This window comes from Oculina patagonica, chromosome 12 (assembly GCF_052425735.1).
Source record: "Oculina patagonica isolate OP01 chromosome 12, crgOcupat, whole genome shotgun sequence".
NCBI lineage: Eukaryota > Metazoa > Cnidaria > Anthozoa > Scleractinia > Oculinidae > Oculina > Oculina patagonica.
Window position 1 is genome coordinate 6,511,246 of NC_135769.1, and position 20,661 is coordinate 6,531,906.

Sequence of the window (20,661 nt, forward strand, 5' to 3'; positions counted from 1 at the left end):
AGCTGTTAATAAGCGTCTTTGGTTGCGGATAGTACTAGCCCTGAACAAGACTTGCTCTGCTACTTGAAATATTGGCCAATAAATCTTGCCCTCCTGCCGTTGTACCAGCCTTGCAATTAATTTGGTTTATTGATTTTTTACGATATCAGGTTTTTACCGGCAACAACCTCGATAGGAACGAACCCATTGGTAATATTATTGATCCGCCTATTATCGCACGCTATATACAAATACGTGTCAAAACATGGAAAGGATATACAAGCATGCGTGCTGAGTTTTATGGATGCACCGAAGGTAAGTTGGATTGTTTGCTATCCACCAGGGTTTGCTTATCAATGGTCTTTAAATAAACGAACGAACGAACGAACAAACGAACGAACGAACGAACGAGCCAACGAACCAACGAACGAACCAACCAACCAAACAACCAGCTAACCAACCAAACAACCAACGAATGAATGATGGGTGGATGGATAGACGTTAGGACGGATAAAAGGATAGATAAATGAATGCTTATGAGGCAGGTTGCAATTTATAAACAGATGTCTTGTAAACTAAGCAAGCTTAATTTTATAACTATATTATATTTCATACTTACTTACTTAGTTCCTCGCCCCCGGGTGGGGGATAGGGCCGGGCAATTATATTTCATACGAGGAGTTAAATACGGTTTGGCGTTTTTTTAAACATGCATTTGTTTTAAACTTCTGTATTCTCATTAGCAATTGTTTCTTTTATGCAAAATAGGTTTCCCAACGCCCAAGCCTCCAGTGTGTTTAGAAGCCCTTGGAATGCACAATGGAAACATTCCAGACTCTGCAATAACGGCGTCGACGGTGTACAACGCTTATGCCAAGGCCTTTTATGGCAGACTACATTCCCTGTATATGTCAGGGAGATATGGATCCTGGATTGCACAAAAGAATGATAAGTTCCAATACCTCCAAGTGGATTTTGGTGACTGGAGAAAAGTTACTCGAGTTGCCATTCAAGGACGACAAGATGCAGATCAGTGGGTGAAAAGCTTCAGCCTTTCATATGGATACGATCCCGTGTTTTTTGAATATTACCAAGAGGACGATCAAAAGAAAGTAAGCAGTTGTTTTTATTTCAGACACGAGGTACGAATTAACGCACAGTACCAGTTTTACTCAAAGTTACTCAGAGTATTAAGATGGTTTCCGCCCAACGTTCGAGCAATACAGGCAAAAATAAAGTTACCAAAAAGACCTCTTAGCATGGCAACAGTTTAAGTACAGCTAACAAATACCTGCCAAAAATTTAGCACTCAAGCTGACCCCGCAAGAGAAGAATGGATTTGAAATTGTCTATATTTCAGTTAAAACGGACGTTTCACGCCAGTTCAAAACAAAATGGCGCGCGTTTTAAACATTTTTACGAGGTTTGACTTTAATTTTCTCTAGAATTCTTTAGAATTTAATTCCGGGGTCACTAAGACAAATGAATTCCGATAAGTTCTTTTAAATAGTATACAAAATGTTCCCGTGCTATGAGTAGATTTTTGGTACTTAATTTTTGCACTTATTGCTCGAACTTTCAGCGGAATCCGTCTTAATAGTTACCAACGAATTGTTGGGGCAAAGAGTTGTTGGTGATGGACTGGGGCATCCCGCGATGGACTAGCATCCCATGCGTGCAAGTGGTTGCATTAGTTTTTTTAATGTGCTGCATAAACTTGGCGAAGAGTTAATGTAAGCTGCAAAGAAATAATTCATCTGAAAATTAAACTTGCTGGTTGCTCTTATGATTTATCGTGTTTTTTATATTTTCTTTAAGGTGTTCTCAGGAAATAACGATCGATATACACCCGTGAGTCACGATCTTAAAAATCCCATCATTACTCGCTACATTCGTATTCATCCAGAAGAGTGGCAATCTTATATTTCCATGAGAGCCGAGTTCTATGGCTGCAAAGAAGGTAAGAATACCCAATTTCGTTTCAGTTAGATACAGCACGGAAGCCGGGTCTACTGGCTACCGGAGAGATGCCTTTTTTAACCCTATTCAGACCGGGGGTGGCTTTTGAGGCCCGCGCTGACTTGAACGCTTATAACTTTTTTAAGATTCAACAGAACGCTGCCAAACTTTGAGAGTTTATCTAAAATTGATCTGGGAACAATTTGGTGTGATAGGTTGTTGTGTCATGAACTTGACATTACCATGGCAACGGCAGTCATCCTATAAGTTTCATTGCGATCGCTTAAATATTCAGGAAGTTGCATTGGGGGGGGGGGGGGGGGGACTGGCTTTGAAAGCCTCCCCCGGTCTGAATCGAATAGGGTTAAAAAACCACTAGGCCACTGAGTCAACCACGGCTAAGGCGGAAGTTACTTGGCTTTATCCGCATGGAAAGCTCCTGGGAGATACCTACACATTTTTTGGAGTTAGAATCGCGTCACTTCTCCCAACTGTTTAGGGAATTGAAATTTGCTGTACCAATTCTCGCTTCCCATGCCTACTCTGTAATTAATTTATATCATTTTCTAGGGTGGTAGACTGTGAGTCACTTAATAATTCTGTACAGCCGTTGGAGTTGATATTCATTTTCCATTTGTCATAGACAAGCATACATTATGCATACTGGAATAAAACTGATATATTCGATGTTCCGTTACGATATATTTTTTTAACGTCAACTAGGATTTGAACCACCAAAACTTGTATGTCAGTCGGACCTTGGAATGAAAAGTGGAAAAATACCAGACAGTGCTATTACTGCTACCACCAGCCTCAATCAGTATTATGGCCCAGAGCGTGCAAGACTCGATACTATGGTATCAGGAAGTTACGCCGGAGCGTGGATTCCTAAGTCGCAGGACGTTGGACAATGGATTCAAGCTGATCTTGGGAAAATCTCCAAGATAACACGTTTAGCCACTCAAGGGAGACAAGGAGTTGGTCACTGGACCAAAAGTTATTCCATCACCTACAGCGTTGAAGGAGGACCATTTCTTCCTTACAATGATAACGAAGTAAATATTGAACAGTTAATAGCTCATAAATAATAAATAACACAGCTTTTATAGATGCTTGTCATCCGACGACCGTTGCTGCAATAAATTGGCCCTGAAGTCTGTAATTTACCTTCCAACTAACTTTTTAAGATTAGATTTTTAATATTTATTGAATATGTTTTGAGACTTCTCTTTTGGTAGTTTTTTTTTACATAGCGCCAACCTCTAAAATTCCCTTTTCAAAGTATTATTTGTACATTTTGTTTTTAATGCCTTTAAAAAAATATGTATGTAATGTTATGTTCAACCGTCAGTGGTATTACATTGCAAAAAACGTGGTTTTAGAGGTTTTTTTTTTTTTTTAGGTTCTCCCTGGAAATAAAGACTATGATACAATTGTTGGTCACATTCTCAACCCGCCCATCGTTGCACGCTACATAAGAATCCATCCCAAAGAGTATCAAGGTTACATGGCTTTGCGATTCGAGCTCTATGGATGCACAGAAGGTTAGTCCATGTTAACTCCAATAGTTCTGCTGTCATAAAGTTCAACCTTCAATCATCCATCAATCACCTGCATTTGTTACTCTTGGTATGAAAAACGGTTTCGGGATTCGCTATTTTTAAACAGTCTTAAAATAGTTTGAAAATCGAATAGCTAAGTGTTGATTGAAAAAGGATGCTGATTTCTAAGGAAGACGATTAAATCGCTAGATACATCTGCTTTGACTTAAAAATACCCAAAGAGATTTCAATTAGCACTATAGTTCTGAACAACGTTTTTGTAGGGAGTTTTCAATGAGGTGCTTATCTTAGCCCAGTTTCTTCTGACCAAGAAGAAATGTTTTGTGTCAACTGTGTGTAAATAATTTTTGACATTGCCATGCCAGCTGCATTTTGACATGAAGGTATATACAATTGTCAACTTTTTTGAATTAATTCTTTTATTTTCCAGTTTTCATGAGCGAGGTTGCAGAATTATTACAGGTTTACATTCCATTTGGATTTTGGCTTGATTTTGTATTAATTTCCGATATTTTCTGACTTTTTGGGAAATAGTGAAATTTAAAATTACGGCTCGAGGATGGCAAATGAAGTCATTACCAATAAAAATCATGCATCTTTTAGAGAAAGCGCAAAGATATCTATTTAATGCAACAAAGCAATTCTCATATTTCTTGATTGAACGGGAAATGCATACCCCCCTCCCCACGCTTAGGATAGGAACTTGCTTGTACTTTCGAGGGTCAATAAAATGGAATTTTTTTGAAGATTCGTAGCCGGGATTTAAAATAACATTATAATAGCCGTTTTAAGAGCAAGTTTGTAGAAGAATCGAACAAAAATTGTTTTTTGCGGCAATTCTTAAAATACAGGGATTTCGCTTATCTTCTGCATGAAGGTAGTCCTTATTAAAACTAAAAACGTTATTTTTTTTTTCTTCAAATAGTTTTATTTTTCTGAGAAAAACGAAATTTTCGATTTGACATCTAGACTCGTCTAGACTCGATTGAGAGGGTATTAAATTGACCATTTTCAATCGATTCGTATGTCAAAACCATCACGCGCAGAAAAAATAAATACAACCGGTCTATTGCATGACTCTTCCTTGTCCAAATAAGCATAGTTTCAAGAGTTTTGGTTTAATTAATTATTTTACGGTAAATAAAACCAGACTATTCTCACGGATGAAAGTCGTCGGTCAAAAGAATCGTCATTTTCACTATGTGCCTTATCCACATGAGATAAATTTTCAACTTAGAAGGATGATACTTTCAAATTAATTTGTTGGTAATGAAAAGCACTTGTCAAAAAATTATTCAAAATCGTACAAACGACACAAAATCACGCAAGCTTTCGCATGCGTGACCAAAAGTATACCACCGTATTTTTATAATTAGTCGCAACACAGCAAACCAAGGCATAAATCATAATAAATTGTTCACCTTTGCTGATTTGATATCCTTCCCATGCAATACGTTTTTTCCTTCATTTCTTCAATGGCTTCCCGTCAGTTCCGCTTTCGAATCGTCTGCGACTGTGATGACACCACCGATCAGTTTCAATTTCGTAATTACAAGCCTGATAAGCCTAGGTTGCCGGCAGCGTTCGATAAGCCACTTTGCAGTGCGCACCGAAGGAAATGCTGAGAAAGCGTGAAGTGGGGAGGAATGAAAAGTTTCAAATAACGGGGGGCCCTGACCCCGGGGATACCGGGTGATTTTTTCCTCCTACACCTCTACCCAGTCTCCTGTGAGGAGTGCGCCACCAAAGGGACAGAAGAATAAGCCAGCGAGCCAGGCATGTTGAGAGGATCTCTCGAGAAGGGACCTCGCGCGCGAGGGACGCATCTGGGAGAAGGGAGTGAGAGTAGAGGCGCACATTCAGGTGCGCAAGATTTGGAATAAAGAAGGAGAGAGACTACCACGAGAAGCTGGCGTTACGTCTGAGCAAGATCCGAAGATTACATCACCCCAAAGTTTGAAACTTAAAATAGACCCTCCTCACCCCACCCCAAGTATAAAAATGTCACGTTTTCGAAGTATTTCACTCGATATCGGTGCGGTAGTGCGCCGGTGAAAAGTCGGCAGACGGCGGCGGGAGAGGGGACAGCCGAAGGTGTTCGGTAAGAATATGAGTGGTTGGGGCGTATTTGGTGTCGTTTTCACTCAGTCCCCCAGAGGACGAGAGATTAAATAACCTAGAAATAATTTGAAGAAAAAAACAACACAACGTTTTTATTTTAATAAGGACTACCTTCATGCAAAGGATAAGCGAACAATTTTTCATAGCATTATCGGACGTTGTCGGATTCTTCTAGAAATCTCCTCTTAAAAACTATAAGCTTTCAGCAACCTGTACTGTTGTCATCAACAGATGAAAGAGTGTGAATTTCCGTGAGGAAGAATTGCTGTGAGTGAAAACGTAGATGTATCCAACCTCCAGAGAGCTTATTTAAATCTCTTTTACAGGCTTCCCTGCTCCCGAAGTACCGCCTTGCCAGATTCAACTTGGGATGCAAAACGGCAAACTGCCTGATTCAGTGTTGTCGGCTTCATCGCAGCTAAATGGATACGCTGGACCCGAAAATTCCAGGCTTCACTTCTATGCGCAGACAGGTCGCTACGGAGCCTGGATAGCACAGAAACAAGATCTCAATCAGTGGCTTCAGGTTGATTTTGGAGTTGAGACACAAATCACACGAATTGCCACTCAGGGACGCCAAGACGGTAACCAATGGGTAAAGGAATACACGCTCAGATACAGCACTGATGGATCTTACTTTCAACAATATCAACCAAAGGGATTTACCAAGGTGAGGAATTAATTCATAAATCCGTTTCATGTACCATGTTACTTGTCGAGCATTTCAAACAGGCGTGATTACTCCTTCAAATGTGAAAATGATGCATCAACCACTACGTCATTCCGAAGTGTATCACAAATTTCCTAATCTAGGCCAGCGCTCGTTGCAAGCTTAAGAAGAAGGATGCGTAGCAGGAAATAGACCTAACCCCCATTCATCACTAAAACCTAGGCCATTTGCAGACTGAACCTTTTACGTGACCTAGTCAACGTTGTCAAGGGAAACTGGTTGAGTAACGAAATGTATACAAATAATGATAACAGGTGATGCAATTGGTAACATTACTTACAATAATATTATTAAACCTTTTTAAGAAATTATTAAATTAAATTTAAATTCTTTAATTGAAAAAAACAAAGTCACGTGTCAAGTTTCTGCAAAAGAGCCTATTTGTACATATTGCAATCCCGGGGGGGGGGGAAGGGGGTTACTCCCATGAATTTCGGATAGGGGTATGCCGCCAAGGTTCTTAAACCCTGATCCTATTTAAGGATAAAGAAAGCGAAAATTGATACCCTTTTAAAGGCCCAAAACCGAAAATGACACCCTATTCAAGGGGAGGAGAAGCGTTCCGTGACGACCCAAATAACGGCTAACCGCGCACGGCAAGACACAAATCTTTATAAAATCGCTTTACTAATACCTGAACAGAAAATTCAGTTTTAAGAAACCTTTTTTTCGTTTAGCTGGGCGTTTATTTTAGCTAATAGAATTTAGGTACCCTATCTAAGGATTACACCGGGAACATATTGCCAAAAGCAGCAAAAATGATACCCTATTTAAGGACCGAGAACCTCAAAAACCATACCCTATCGGGCGCCACATACCTATATAGGCCACATATGGGAGTACCCCCCCCCCCCCGGGATTGCAAGTAATTACTATAATAGCTACAAACAGTATACATATCATTGGGTATGGTTACACCCTCTTTTCTCAGTGATGGCGCTACTTATTGAAACGACTAAAACAAGACATAATGATTTTTAGCCAATCAACTAATTTCCTTTGTTTTTCTTTGTTTTATTTCACAAGACATTTGTGGCCAACACTGACCGATACGCCGTTGTAAGTCACGATCTAGAACCTCCAATCAGGGCACGGTATTTGAGAATCATCCCAGAGGAATGGCAAACTTACATCGCTCTTAGGGCTGAGTTCTACGGCTGCAAGACAAGTAAGATACTGTGCAATAGTAACAGGAAGCAATGGGTTGAAAAAAAAAAAAAAACAAAGTCCCCCCCCCCACCCCCCTCACCTAGGAGGACTACTTTGACTTTTTCTAAAGCTGACAATATTGAGGTCAAACTACCTCCCCCAACCACTCTTTATTCTCTCCCCAATTTTTCTGCTTCTGTCTTCTGATCGTCTACAGCATAATCTTTAAAAGCAAAGGAGAGAAAAAGAAGCAATGCCACAGCCCATACGATAACACAACCACTTATTTACTTCGTTCGTTCAGATATACATCTGCTAAAATGTGGAACAGACTCAAAGAGGTCATAAGGTTGATAACGTCCTTTAATGAGTTTAAAACTAAATACGCCACACCTCTTTTGGACATAAATGTTAATGTTGCATCTGTAAATAGTAGTTTAATATATGCTATGAATGATTTTATTTTTATTATCACTACTATATTTTTTTTTCTCTTTCTCGGAGAAATTGGCTTATCTTGTGGCTACTCTTATAAATCCGAGGTGAAATAAAAGTAATCTGATGTGTGATTAGTGAAACCAATAGGCAGGAGATTCCTTCCACAGAGGCTGAAAAGGGACTCAAATTACTATTTTCAAATGCAAATGTGATTTTTGTTCGATCTTGTAGACGATGGAGGCTATTCAGATTGGAGCTCTTGGTCTCAGTGTTCCGCAACTTGTGGAGATGGTCGTCACAGCCGCAGCCGGTCTTGCACCAATCCTCCTCCTAGCCCTGGCGGGAAGGACTGTTCACAACTGGGACCTGATACCGAGTTTGCAGATTGCAACGATGGAGGATGTCCAGGTTAATAACCCTTAACTAGAAACATAACTTATAATATAAAAAGGATTATCGAGCGTTGTTTCACTTTACGCAATAAGGGCTAATTAACAATTAGACTACGAGCCCGAGTTTTCTATGAGCGTATAATTCTAATTTTTTAGAAAAACGACAATTTTTTTAAGTTTCAAAGACAGAGCATCTGTCATCTTCAGTTGAACGGTTTACAAAGCACAGTGAGTTGAATAATAAGTTTGTTTACAGCCCGCACATGCTGTAATGCCTGTTATGTCGGCGAAACCACCCGACATTTTGCCACACGCGTGCGTGAGCACTTAGCCAGTGATAAGGCCTGCCCCCGTCCAGCGGCCCGGGTGTTGGGGGTTTTTTTTTTTTTTTTTTTTTTTTTTTTTTACATTTTCAAACACCTTCAGAATTCTGAACGTTGTCGCTCCTTAGCTTGTGTTCAATAGATTGCTTTCATATTTTAGATCACGCCTCTACCAGCTTTCAACTTAAGATAAAGGAGGCTATCCATATTCAAAAGGAACTACCTTAATGCCTCAATCAGCAATTACACCATGTAAATCTCAAATTATCTTTCTAATTCACACATTTTCACGTTCTGTTGTTACTACTTGTCTTAATTAGCATTTCTTTCTACTTATTATTCAACTCACTGTGCTTTGCAAACCATTCAACTGAAGATGACAGATGCTCTGTCGAAACATGTCTTTGAAACTTAAAAAAATTGTCGTTTATCTTAAAATCTTTACGTGTCTGCTGTTCTCAACCAGAAGGGGAAAAAAAAGAAAAAAAAAAAGAGACCTTTTGAAAACATAATTCTAATTGTTTTTACGTACTTATAAGCCAAAAATGAAGAAAAATAATCTTTTAATGAGCAACGAGCGCGCGATCGTTTTCTATCGGCGAATAGAAAACAGTGGGGGAACCAATCAGATTCGCGGATTTTCAATAGAACACGGCTGAGTTTCTACTATTAACGGGTATTGTTTGGTACTTTAATTTACCAAATTTGGTGAACTTGTTGCAGTTCCAGTTGCTTCTCCTTCAACAAGTCATTGTACACTTTCTTTCAAATGTGTAATGGCCCTTCCTCCTTTCCCAGAGGGGAAGAACGAGTTAAACTTTTAAATTTCCATGTTCAAGATTGCAAATTATTTGTCTCACATTTCTCCCCAAATTCAGTCAATCGGATCCCCTTTTCAAAATAAGTTTTGATTTTATCGGGAAATTATTAATTTCCTACGGTGACATTATTTTCTCCATGTATGACGAGCTAGCATTATTTTCTCCATGTATTATTTTCTCCATGTATGACGAGCGAGCTGTGTCAGAGGCTAATAAAATTACCGACCCCTTGAACTTAGTTTCAAATCATTCTGCCTAGGAATGCCTTAGAAGCGGCGGAGGAGTTCAGGGAATGCCATTAGATGCCTTTTAAAATCGTTTAAAATGATGAGCTTTTTTGTTCAACTTACAGTCGATGGTGGTTACTCTACATGGGGAGCATATGGCGATTGTTCAAAATCCTGTGGGGGTGGGGAAGAAACACGACACCGGACGTGCACCAATCCGCCACCAGCATATGGCGGAAAAGACTGCAGTGAACTGGGAGAAAGTTCTTCATCTAGAGAATGTAACACACAGGAGTGCCCAGGTACGGTCTCAAACATTAATTTGATATATAGAGGTGACATTGTTGATTTACTCGCAGGTGAGGTGAAACACTATTAAAAGCTAGTTATCTGCTTGAAAGTGATAAAAGTAAGATAACAACCTAAATAATTTGCATACCTGACGTTTCAACTATTAGCCATTAGCTGGAGTGAACGCTTGAAACGTCAAATTTGCTACAGCGGCTTTAACTGCCCTTTATCATCTTCTAGTTGATTACGGTAAAAGTTGAATACTTAACACTCCCATATCTCTATTTTAAGCCCCCCGGTCGCAAATAAACTCCTTCTGGAAGTTCATTTTTTTTTTAATATGCCCTCCGCCTCCTTCAAAAGCTTTTGAAAAAAGTAATAATGGAGCCTTTACGGCAGTTAAAGACATTTAATAACCATTCAGTGTTGTTATCGTGAAAGTCCAGTGCAGTGTACATCAGTGCATTGAGCTGCTAATTTTTACCTGCTAATATTCTGATTAAAATAAGCTTTCTAGCGTACAAGTTTAGCCTTTCATTTGTTTTTTACTCAGCAAGCCAATACTTCATTCTATGAATATAATGGTACACGATACTACAAAGAAGCGCAAGGTCGTTAACACTACAGTAAAAACCCGCGTATAAGAACCTAACATCTAAGAACCTGTTAGGCTAAAATTTCCTTTTTAAGCACCCTTCACATAAGAACCATTTTAGGCTAAGATTCTAAAACAGGTTCTTATTTTCAAAAAAGAAAAAAATAATCTTCTCAAAAATATAGAATTAAAAAATCTCAAAATTATATTTATAACACAGTCTGTGCACATTATAGTTACAGCATAGTTACATAAAACTTTTCCTCCTTGAATATGATGAACAGATGAACCTTATGAAATCACAGTACATTAATTCAAAAACATACCTGCATCCATGTAGAACAAAAGCAACTTCCAGATTGGCAACCAGCAGTTTCCATTATACATGGGTGCTATCCAGCACTGTACATTAGTATAATACTAAGTTCCATACTCCATTAGTACCAGTATAATATGGATAAACAGTATACAAATTTTGTGTCAATCATAAAGTTAAGAACCTAATTAAGAACCTAGTTAGCCTAATTTTACACTAAATACCATTTATATAAGAACCTGTTTAGTCTTACTTGAAAAACCCTAGGTTCTTATACGCGGGTTTTTACTGTATCAGTTCTTGAGTGAACACCATTGACCTTTTTTAATTCATTGGGAAAACGAAAATGTTAGATTTTCCTTCCCAACAACAAATGATGATACACTAAGTGAATTCCGAAAAGGATAAAATACCAGTTTTTTTCTCACAAAGCATTTGAGATTGCCTCGGGAAACCCTTAAAAATATGACCATCCACAGAGCGCGCGGGGGGGGGGGGGGGGGGGGGGGGGGTTCAGTGCAGTGCTGACAGAATCAGCAAATTCTGGATATATATTAGATTTTGTTGAGTTTAATATTTTTTTTTTTGGGTTTTTTTTTTCGGGGGGGGGGGAGTTCTTGGGTTCGACTCCCAGACAAGACCAACACTCAGGGTCTTAAAATAACTGAGGAGAACGTGCCGCCTTTGCAATTCAATGACATCTGTAAATGGTCAGATGTTTTAGTCCTATCGGATAAGGACGGTACACCATAGCACACAGCGGTCAAACGCAGCGCGCGTGCGCAGTTACTGTGCAATTCCCGCCAAACTTCTCCATACAAAGTCTTAAATTTTCCGAAAACTTTCGCTTTAAAGCCAAAAGTTAACGCCGTCCCTGGAAAGTTAAGGTTTATACGCCGCTTATGGATTGGAAATTTGATAATTTATCTACACTGAGTGTCCCAGCTTGAACTGTTCTTTCACCGTACCATTTTTATTTAACAATTTCCTACAAAAGTTTGCACACTTTCGAGACAAATTCTCAGAAAAGTTCGAGGCGCCGAAAACCGGAGGTGACGTCATTTTTGCGTTTGACCGCTGTGTGACACCATAGGCACCGTGTCCGCTGCATCTTCAGTGTTATGGTCAGCAGGGGGACGTTAAAGAACACACACTAATCGTAAAGACTAGGGCACGAAGTTCCCGGTGTTGTAGTCTGTCCTATTAACATGTATCCTGGGGTGGGGTGGTGGGACGAGATCATATACATGTACGGATAGCGGCTGCCAAAGGCGCTTGATATGCTGATTTCCGATCTCATCCCGTGACCCTAATTGAGAACAAATCGAGCTTTGGAAAATACGCTATACAAAAAATCATTACATTACAAACCATTACATTATTTCAGTCGATGGCGGTTATGGAGACTGGACCAGCTGGAGCGAATGTTCTGTGTCGTGCGGAGGAGGACAAAAGGCTCGCAGAAGACCATGCAATAACCCATCCCCACAACATGGTGGAAAAGATTGCTCAGAACTCGGACCCCCGCAGCAAAACCTTGAATGCAACACTAACAGTTGCCCTGGTAACAATATTTTATTTTATTTGATAGCATTAATTTCACTCACTTCATTATGAAAGTGGTGACAATGTGGTATGTACATCGTAAATTAAACATAGTTAGATACTGTTTTCATACCTCTTTATCTTTCTATTTTACCTTTTACCTTTTTCATTTGTTTTATTGAAATTATTATAAAGACTTTCATTTTAACGGCTCTCATAAATTATCCAAAAAATATCCTTCAATTGTGTTTCCTTTAAAAGTCGCATTGCAGTGCTCGTTAAAATGCAGATTTATGAGCGTTATTACCGGGATAAATTTTTAAGTTAAAAAAAAAAGAAAAATACGGACTTGATGGGGCGAGCGATTTACGCTTTCAGTAAATTAATCACTTCCACTGGTAGTTCTGCCTTGTGAATGAATATGCCAAAGATGACATGCTTGTCCGAGGAATAACGTAACACCCACAATGACTCTCAGTACATTATTTGTATTGTATTATAGGATGTGCACACAATTTTAATGCAAGTATTAATTTCTGTCCTGGTAAATTGATAAAAAGCTTTCGGGGTTAAAATTTTGTTGTATATTTAGGCTTAAAATTCAATGCATAAAATCTTTACGTCATTTACAGTGGATGGCGGATATTCTGCATGGGGAGAATACGGCAAATGTTCAAAATCGTGTGGAGGCGGAAAGCAATGGCGACAGCGAACTTGTACCAATCCACCACCAGGTGCCGGAGGAGAGGACTGCGACAGATTGGGACCAAGTTCTTCAAGCAGAGAGTGCAACAATAAGGACTGTCCAAGTGAGATGTATTATCAATTGTTTTCTAATACCTTTAGGTTACTATTTTAAGCGACTACTAATTAGCGATTTTTTCAGAGGAAGATTTAGCGACTATTTCTTTTAGCGATTTTCCGGAAAAATTTAAAAAGTTAGTGATATTGTGTAAACCAGTTCTTAATGAACGCATAGCTTAGATGGAAATAAATGTTCAGTAAAAGAACAAACTCACTTCGAATTGAAATATCTGCATTGCCAGAAAGAACAAAGTTACCGGCATCTATTTTTAAAATAATTTTTCAAGTCGACTATGCTTATTTTGTTTCCCTTTGGGGTGGGAGGGGAGGTACTTAAATTTAACGAGTATTAAATTTCACCGAGGCAAATTTTAGCGAGCACTAAATTTAGCGATTTTAGCCCAACTCGGTAAAATCGCTAAAAATAGTAGCCGCTAACAATAGTAATCTTAAGGTAATAATTCACACGTATAAAAACGGACTTGACATATTATCTGCTGCAGGCTCTTTTTGGCATTAGTTGTGAACGATATATAAAACCTTTTTTTAGGGGGCACCTTTAATTTCACGAGGATATTCACTCACGTTTTCCGTTTAATAGATCCAGAACCGCTATCGATTTTTAAGCATAATAAATGGTTATATTTCCTCTTCTTGTGAAACTTAAGCTAGACTCACGTTTAGGGACACGGATAAGCTAAAAGTCAGCTATTATTGATGTGACAGTTGAGAAAGGCACCTTATATAATTGAACTTTTCCGGCCGTTTGGTGGGTCCACGTGCTTATGTAGTGGTGCCGGAGAGATGTTTGCACGCCAAAGGTTCCGGGTTCGATCCCGGGTGGCGACATCCAATTTTTTAGATTAGAAAACAAAATTGGTTAAAATGTTGCAGAAATGGCATCGAACGTTTACGAAGAGGATATGTGCCTCGCCGCTCTGGTACTATCTATATAGATAATGTCTATTATCATTAATTTCTTGTCTTTGCTTAATTTAGTTGATGGAGGCTACACCGAATGGGAGGAGTGGACAGAATGTTCTTTAACATGTGGAGGAGGAAGACGCAGGCGTTATCGACAATGCACCAATCCTGTGCCGCAGTATGGTGGAGAGGATTGCTCGGGACCAGCGGAAGATATAGAGGACTGCAATACGGACGGTTGTCCAGGTAACTTCATTGACTTAGTGAAATGTTGGGACGAATCAGGATTGTTATATAGAAACCTAAGCGGACTGAGCGCTAATAGGGCTGGTTTAATTCGTTCCAAAAAAATAAAAACATAAATAAATAAACAAATAGAACAAACAAACAAACAGACAATTAAATAAATAGATAAATAAATAAATAAATAAATAAATAAATAAATAAATAAATAAGTAAATTTCTTTAAGGTGGCTGATAACGGTTTTCAAAATATTAAAGTGGCTTTGGACCGCTCTGGCAGAATTTCTCTTTACTTTGCCAAAAGTTTTATCGTGACGTGCTGATCATAACTCAACAAAAAAAATGGGGTCACCGAGCTCATGTTCAAGTTATTAGCACTGAAAGCTAAAAGTAAGCGTGTTTTGACAGGTTATATTGTTGCTATGGTAACCACTTGTGTCAAGAAAATGATCATAACTTATCGACCAATGATAGGGATTTTTTTCATACCATTTCTGTAATAGTAGTTGATAAATTGTTTGAGTACTGACCCATCAAAGAAAAGGTTGTAAATTTAAGTTATCAGCCACCTTAAGTGTCAAAGTATTTAGCACTGCTATGCTAAATGGGGCCGCTATAAATAAACAAACAAATATTGTTAATAAAAAGAACTGGCAGGAGGCAGACCAGTTGGCTTTTTACAAAGCTTGGAGGTGAAGTCGGGACAACCAAACACAATTAATATCTAGTGGTAGGGCGAAAGATCTGAACTCAGGACCTCCAGAATACAAGTCCAGAGCCCTAACCACTGGGCGATGCTGCCTCCTATTAGCATTTGCTTCATTATTTTAGCCTTCACTTGTTATTTCCTTTCACCAATGGTATGATCATTTGCTTTCTCAAATATTTAACAGTGGACGGAGGTTATGGACTGTGGGGAAAATGGGGCGCGTGTTCTAGAACTTGTGGAAAGAAAAAAGGCCAAAGGACACGTGATAGGTTGTGCAACAATCCAGAACCACAGAATGGCGGCAGGGACTGTTCTGGACTTGGAAAGGACAGTGAAACTAAAAGTTGCAAACCTCCAAAAAAGAAATGCCCAGGTCAGTATATTATGTTATTTCCCAGCCGGGAGGTCCATGTATAGGAAAAAATAAAAACTGTACCATAGGTTTTGAATGCTGCTCGAGGCGGGGCACAGTTATCACATCTACAGACCAACCAGTAATTTCCCTTACGTGGTTTGTTAAATCTTCCTCAAATTTGCCTGTTGCTGAAAACAGCACTGGGATAACTGGGTTGGACTCCGTAAATTCTGTGGACAAGATCGAAAATTGCGCTTGTTTCCAGAACCAATCAAATTTTAGGATTCACAGCTTTTTGCGCGCTCACGCTCTGAGAAAAAAAAATAAAAAAATAAGAAATGCAAGCATCAAAACGTACTTTAGTTCTTGTTTTCGTCTTCAAGTCAACTTCATTTATTTTGAATATAGTCCATGAAAATGCAAAACGTAGAGAGAAATATATACTTTAGTATGATTCCTAAATTTTGGCCGCTAACTGGGCCGCAATCTTGTTTTTAGTGGACGGCAAGTGGGGTAGATGGGGTGCATGGAGCGATTGTTCGGTCACATGTGGAGGAGGTGAACAAAAGAGGGTACGAAAATGCAACAAGCCTAAACCAGCAGGCGGTGGGAAAAAGTGTGAAGGAGATAAGGAAATGACAAAGGAATGCAACACTAATAGTTGCGGACGTAAGTGTTTTGTGGTATTTCTAGTGTTCCCATTCATTCATTCATTCATTCATTCATTCATTCATTCATTCATTCATTCATTCATTCATTCATTCATTCATTCATTCATTCATTCATTCATTCATTCATTCATTCATTCATTCATTCATTCATTCATTCATGAGGGTACAAAAGAGGGTACGAAATTTTTTAATGTATTGCAAAGGGTATAATGATATTAGAAAAGAGCTTCATTCAATCGTGTCACAAACTGATCCTCGCTTTGTAGATTTAACTGATCATGAAAAAATAAAGTACCTTCTTAAACTAGATAATTATGCTACCTCTAGAATCATAGCTAAATATATCTTCCTAATGTTTCAAAAAAGAAAAGAAATTTTAAATTGAAAGTTATATCAATAAATAGTTGTATAATTAATAGTCCAATAATTATCGTAAACGTTTGCATTGTAATTTCATTGTTTGTTATTAAGTAATTTGTTAGCATAGTTGCTATAACACCTTTATTGTAACTAGACCAATACCTCCCTTTGGAGTGTAAGGCACAATAAAGATTTACTGTTACTGTTATTCATTCATTCATTCATCAATCCATTCATTCATTCATTCATTCATTCACTCATTCATTCATTCATTCATTCATTCATTCATTCATTCATTCATTCATTTATTCATTCATTCATTCATTCATTCATTCATTCATTACTAACTAACTAACTAACTAACTAACTAACTAACTAACTAACTAACTAACTAACTAACTAACTAACTAACTAACTAACTAACTAACTAACTAACTCACTCACTTTCTCACCTACCTATCTTTCTACCTACCTACCTACCTACCTACCTACCTACCTACCTACCTACCTACCTACCTACCTACCTACCTACCTACCTACCTACCTACCTACCTACCTACCTACCTACCTACCTACGTACACCTACCTACCTACCTACCTACCTACCTACCTACCTACCTACCTACCTACCTACCTACCTACCTACCTACCTACCTACCTACCTACCTACCTACCTACCTGTACGGTTTGAGAATATTATGCTCTCACTATCAATTCAATTTTTTCTGAAAAAAGAAGCTCAAAACGCGCGTGAGGAGTATAAATTTAAAACTGTCGTTAGTTTGACTTCAAAAAGACACAAGTTGTTATCTGACTGTTTTATTAAAAAAAAGCTCTTTATCATAAACCTGTCAAACGAGGTCAACAACTACTGTGACTGATCAGATTTTTGTTTTTTTTTTTACCAAAAGCTGAATGGAAACAAGTTGGTTGTTTCAAAAACAGCGATCGTGCACTTGACGTGGTCTTTAAGAACTTGAAAGTCAGGTCACCCATAACCACCAAGTACGAGGACTGCATAGCGAAAGCTGCAGAAGAAGGTGTCGAGGTGTTTGGTATGGATGACAAGAGATGTTGGACCGGTACCGGAAAATACGACAAACATGGAGCTTCCGGACAATGCAAAAAGTCCAAATCGGGAGACAAAAGTATGGGCTTGTCGGCGAGTGAAACGATGTTTGTTTATAAAAAGGACGCTTCAGGTAATAATTACGTTAGATAAACTTTTAAGATGGTTTCCGCCCAACGTTCGAGCAATACAGGCAAAAATAAAGTTACCAAAGAGACCTCATAGCATAATAACAGTTTAAGTACAGCTATCAAAAACCTGCCAAAACTTTAGCACTCAAGCTGACCCCGCGAGAGAAAAATGGATTTGAAATTATCTATATTTCAGTAAAAACGGACGTTTCACGCTAGTTCAAAACAAAATGGCGCGCATTTTGAACATTTTTACGAGGTTTGACTTCAATTTTTTCGAGAATGCTTTACAATTTTATTACGTGGTCACTGGGACAAATGAATTTCAGTAAGATCTTTTAAATAGTATACAAAATGTTTCCGCAGAATTTTGGTACTTAATTTTTGCACTCATTGCTCGAGCTCTCAGCGGAATCCGTATTAATTTCTGCTTATTCAGTCCCCATCCTCGGGAGGCGCAGTGGCCTAGCGCGCTCGACTCCGAGTCGAACGGCCCGGTTTCGAGCCCTGGCCGGCTGGTTCTTGGGCAAGACATTTTACTCTAACAGTGCCTCTTTCCACCCAGGTGTATAAATGGGTTCCGGCGACTTTACTGCTGGGTGGTAACCCTACAATGGCTAGCATCCCATCCAGGGGGGAGTAGTGTTGTTTGTTCAGTAACATGTACGAAACTGAATTTATTATATGTGAAGAATGGATAAATACATACTACTAGGATACGTGCGTGACAGTGCAATAAAGGTGCTAGTGCATATAATTATTAATACATCCCTAGGTGCAAATGAATGTGAAAGTGATAATTACATATTGCAACACCTTTCCCCTTTTGGAAGATGAAAAATAATTATGAAATGTTCATACACGCTCCATCAATTAAAATTGAAACACTATTTGTCTTAGCTGTTGTTAGTCAAGGAGAGTCTTTAAATATCGAAAGCAATGTCCAAATTTATAGTCAAAGTTCAATTCGCTTGAGCGTTCATTCCATTATAAAGTTATTAAATCTTGCGGGGAGTCTACGTTCTCTTGTTGAACGGCGAAGTGGAGGTGCAAGTTCGTGTTCCATTGGAAGTGGAGGTGCAAAATCGTGTTCCATTGGGTGATCAGGTTCTTCTGTTGGTTCACTTTCAGACGGTACGGATGCAGTTTCAAATCTGTCCAATCCTCTATCATAGTTGTCGACTGGTTCTGCCTTTGCCTCCCTGATTTGTGCGTGGTTTCGCCTTAGTGGTCCCACAGCTGTGCTCACGATGCAGGAACTTGGGGCAGGTTTTCCAATTACCTCCCCATAGATCCAGGGTCGATGTTTGTTTGTAGGCCTAGGTTTCACGTACACTTTTTCTCTTTTTGAGAATTCGGTAAGCGGTGCCGATGCCCTCTTGTCGTACTTTGGCCTCCGTCTTCTTTCCCTAATGTTTTCTTGTACTACGCTTGGGGACACTGTCTGTGGAATAAGTTGATGCGGAGCTGTGGGGATTATGTCGTGTAGTCTTCTAGACATGAGGCGTTGTGCTGGTGAATAATTGTATCCTTGCTGTGGTGTGTTTCGGTATGCTAAAAGGGCCAGGTAGGGGTCCTCGTGGCGAGACTTTTTAAGAATGTTCTTTGCAATCTTGACTGCGGACTCCGCCTTTCCGTTCCCTCGGCTGTGGTATGGTGATGATTTGCGTGTAATGAATCCGTATTCTCGAGCAAAACGTGAGTATTCATGGCTTTCAAACTGCGGGCCGTTATCGGTTATGCACTCGTCTGGAATTCCATGTCGAGCAAATTGCCTTTTCATGGCTCGGATAACTGTGTTGGCTGATGTGTTCCTGCCGAGGGGGTCTAGTTCAAAGAAGTCGCTGTAATGGTCGACCATAACGAGGTAGTTGTTTCCGTCCAGCTGAAATAGGTCGGCACTTATTTTGGACCACGGTCTGGTGGGTATCTCATGGGATTGCATTGGTTCTCGCGGTCGCTCGCTTAGGTACTGGGCACAAAGTCCACATGATAAGCATTTCTCCCTGATTGCGGCTTGCATTCCTGGCCAGAACAGAGACTCGCGTGCTCGTCTTATGCTGCTGTCGGCTCCCTGGTGCGCTTTGTGTAATTTCTGTAACATCTCGTCTCGTAGAGGGGCTGGGACAATTACTTGTTGAGACCTGTAGAGTACACCATCATAAACTGAAATTTCATCTCTGAAGTTCCAATACAGCCTTAGTTGCTTTCTTTCTGAAGGCCACCCATTCATTATCACCGTATGTAGAGCTGCTAGCACTGGGTCTTTGCCAGTTTCTCGTCTTATTCGTTGCAGCGTGTCGGGTGTAACTTGATTTGGTTCAAATTGCATCTCAGCCATTTCCAGACGGAACACTTCGCATTCTTGCTTGTCAGTGGAGATGGGCTGATCAGTGACAGGTGCGCGAGACAAAGTGTTTGCAATGTAAAGATCCTTTCCTTTCTTGTATCGGACAGTGAACTGATATCTCTGTAACTTCAGCATCATTCTTTGCAGTCTGCGAGGAGCTTTGCTAAGAGGCTTCTTGAAAATCGTCTCGAGCGGCTGGTGATCTGTATGTACCGTTATGTCGCGTTTCCCGTATAAGTACTGGTGCCACTTATTCATGCAAGAGACGATTGCAAGGCACTCTTTCTCAATTTGAGCATAGTTCTTCTCCGTACTGTTGAGGGTATGTGATGTAAAGCAAACAGGTTGATCATTTTTCAGCAATACGCCACCGATCGCATCTTCAGATGCATCCACTTGTAGCGTGACGGGAAGGTTTGCGTCGTAGTAGCGTAATACAGTTGCTGAAGCAATGAGGTTCTTTGCCGAGTTAAATGCATTTTCATGATTGTTTGACCATAGGAATGAAACATCCTCCTTGGTCAAGTCCCTCAATGGAAGAACTGTTTCTGACAAATTATGGCAGAACTTGCTTAAGTATTGGCACATGCCGAGAAA

At 39.5% G+C, this 20,661-nt stretch overlaps 1 protein-coding gene across 1 annotated transcript in view; it reads left to right on the forward strand.

Annotated features, from left to right (window-relative positions):
• The window catches only part of LOC144631690 (uncharacterized), a 52,211-nt gene that overhangs the window by 27,062 nt on the left and 4,488 nt on the right, over window positions 1-20,661 (forward strand). The window contains exons 22-36 of the mRNA XM_078490189.1: window positions 150-294; window positions 748-1,091; window positions 1,798-1,939; window positions 2,662-2,993; window positions 3,341-3,482; window positions 5,948-6,291; window positions 7,378-7,519; window positions 8,170-8,346; window positions 9,827-10,003; window positions 12,291-12,467; window positions 13,081-13,257; window positions 14,252-14,422; window positions 15,313-15,501; window positions 15,982-16,152; window positions 17,426-17,716. Coding sequence (XP_078346315.1) covers window positions 150-294; window positions 748-1,091; window positions 1,798-1,939; window positions 2,662-2,993; window positions 3,341-3,482; window positions 5,948-6,291; window positions 7,378-7,519; window positions 8,170-8,346; window positions 9,827-10,003; window positions 12,291-12,467; window positions 13,081-13,257; window positions 14,252-14,422; window positions 15,313-15,501; window positions 15,982-16,152; window positions 17,426-17,716 — 3,121 coding nt within the window. The remainder of the gene's footprint in view (window positions 1-149; window positions 295-747; window positions 1,092-1,797; window positions 1,940-2,661; window positions 2,994-3,340; window positions 3,483-5,947; window positions 6,292-7,377; window positions 7,520-8,169; window positions 8,347-9,826; window positions 10,004-12,290; window positions 12,468-13,080; window positions 13,258-14,251; window positions 14,423-15,312; window positions 15,502-15,981; window positions 16,153-17,425; window positions 17,717-20,661) is intronic.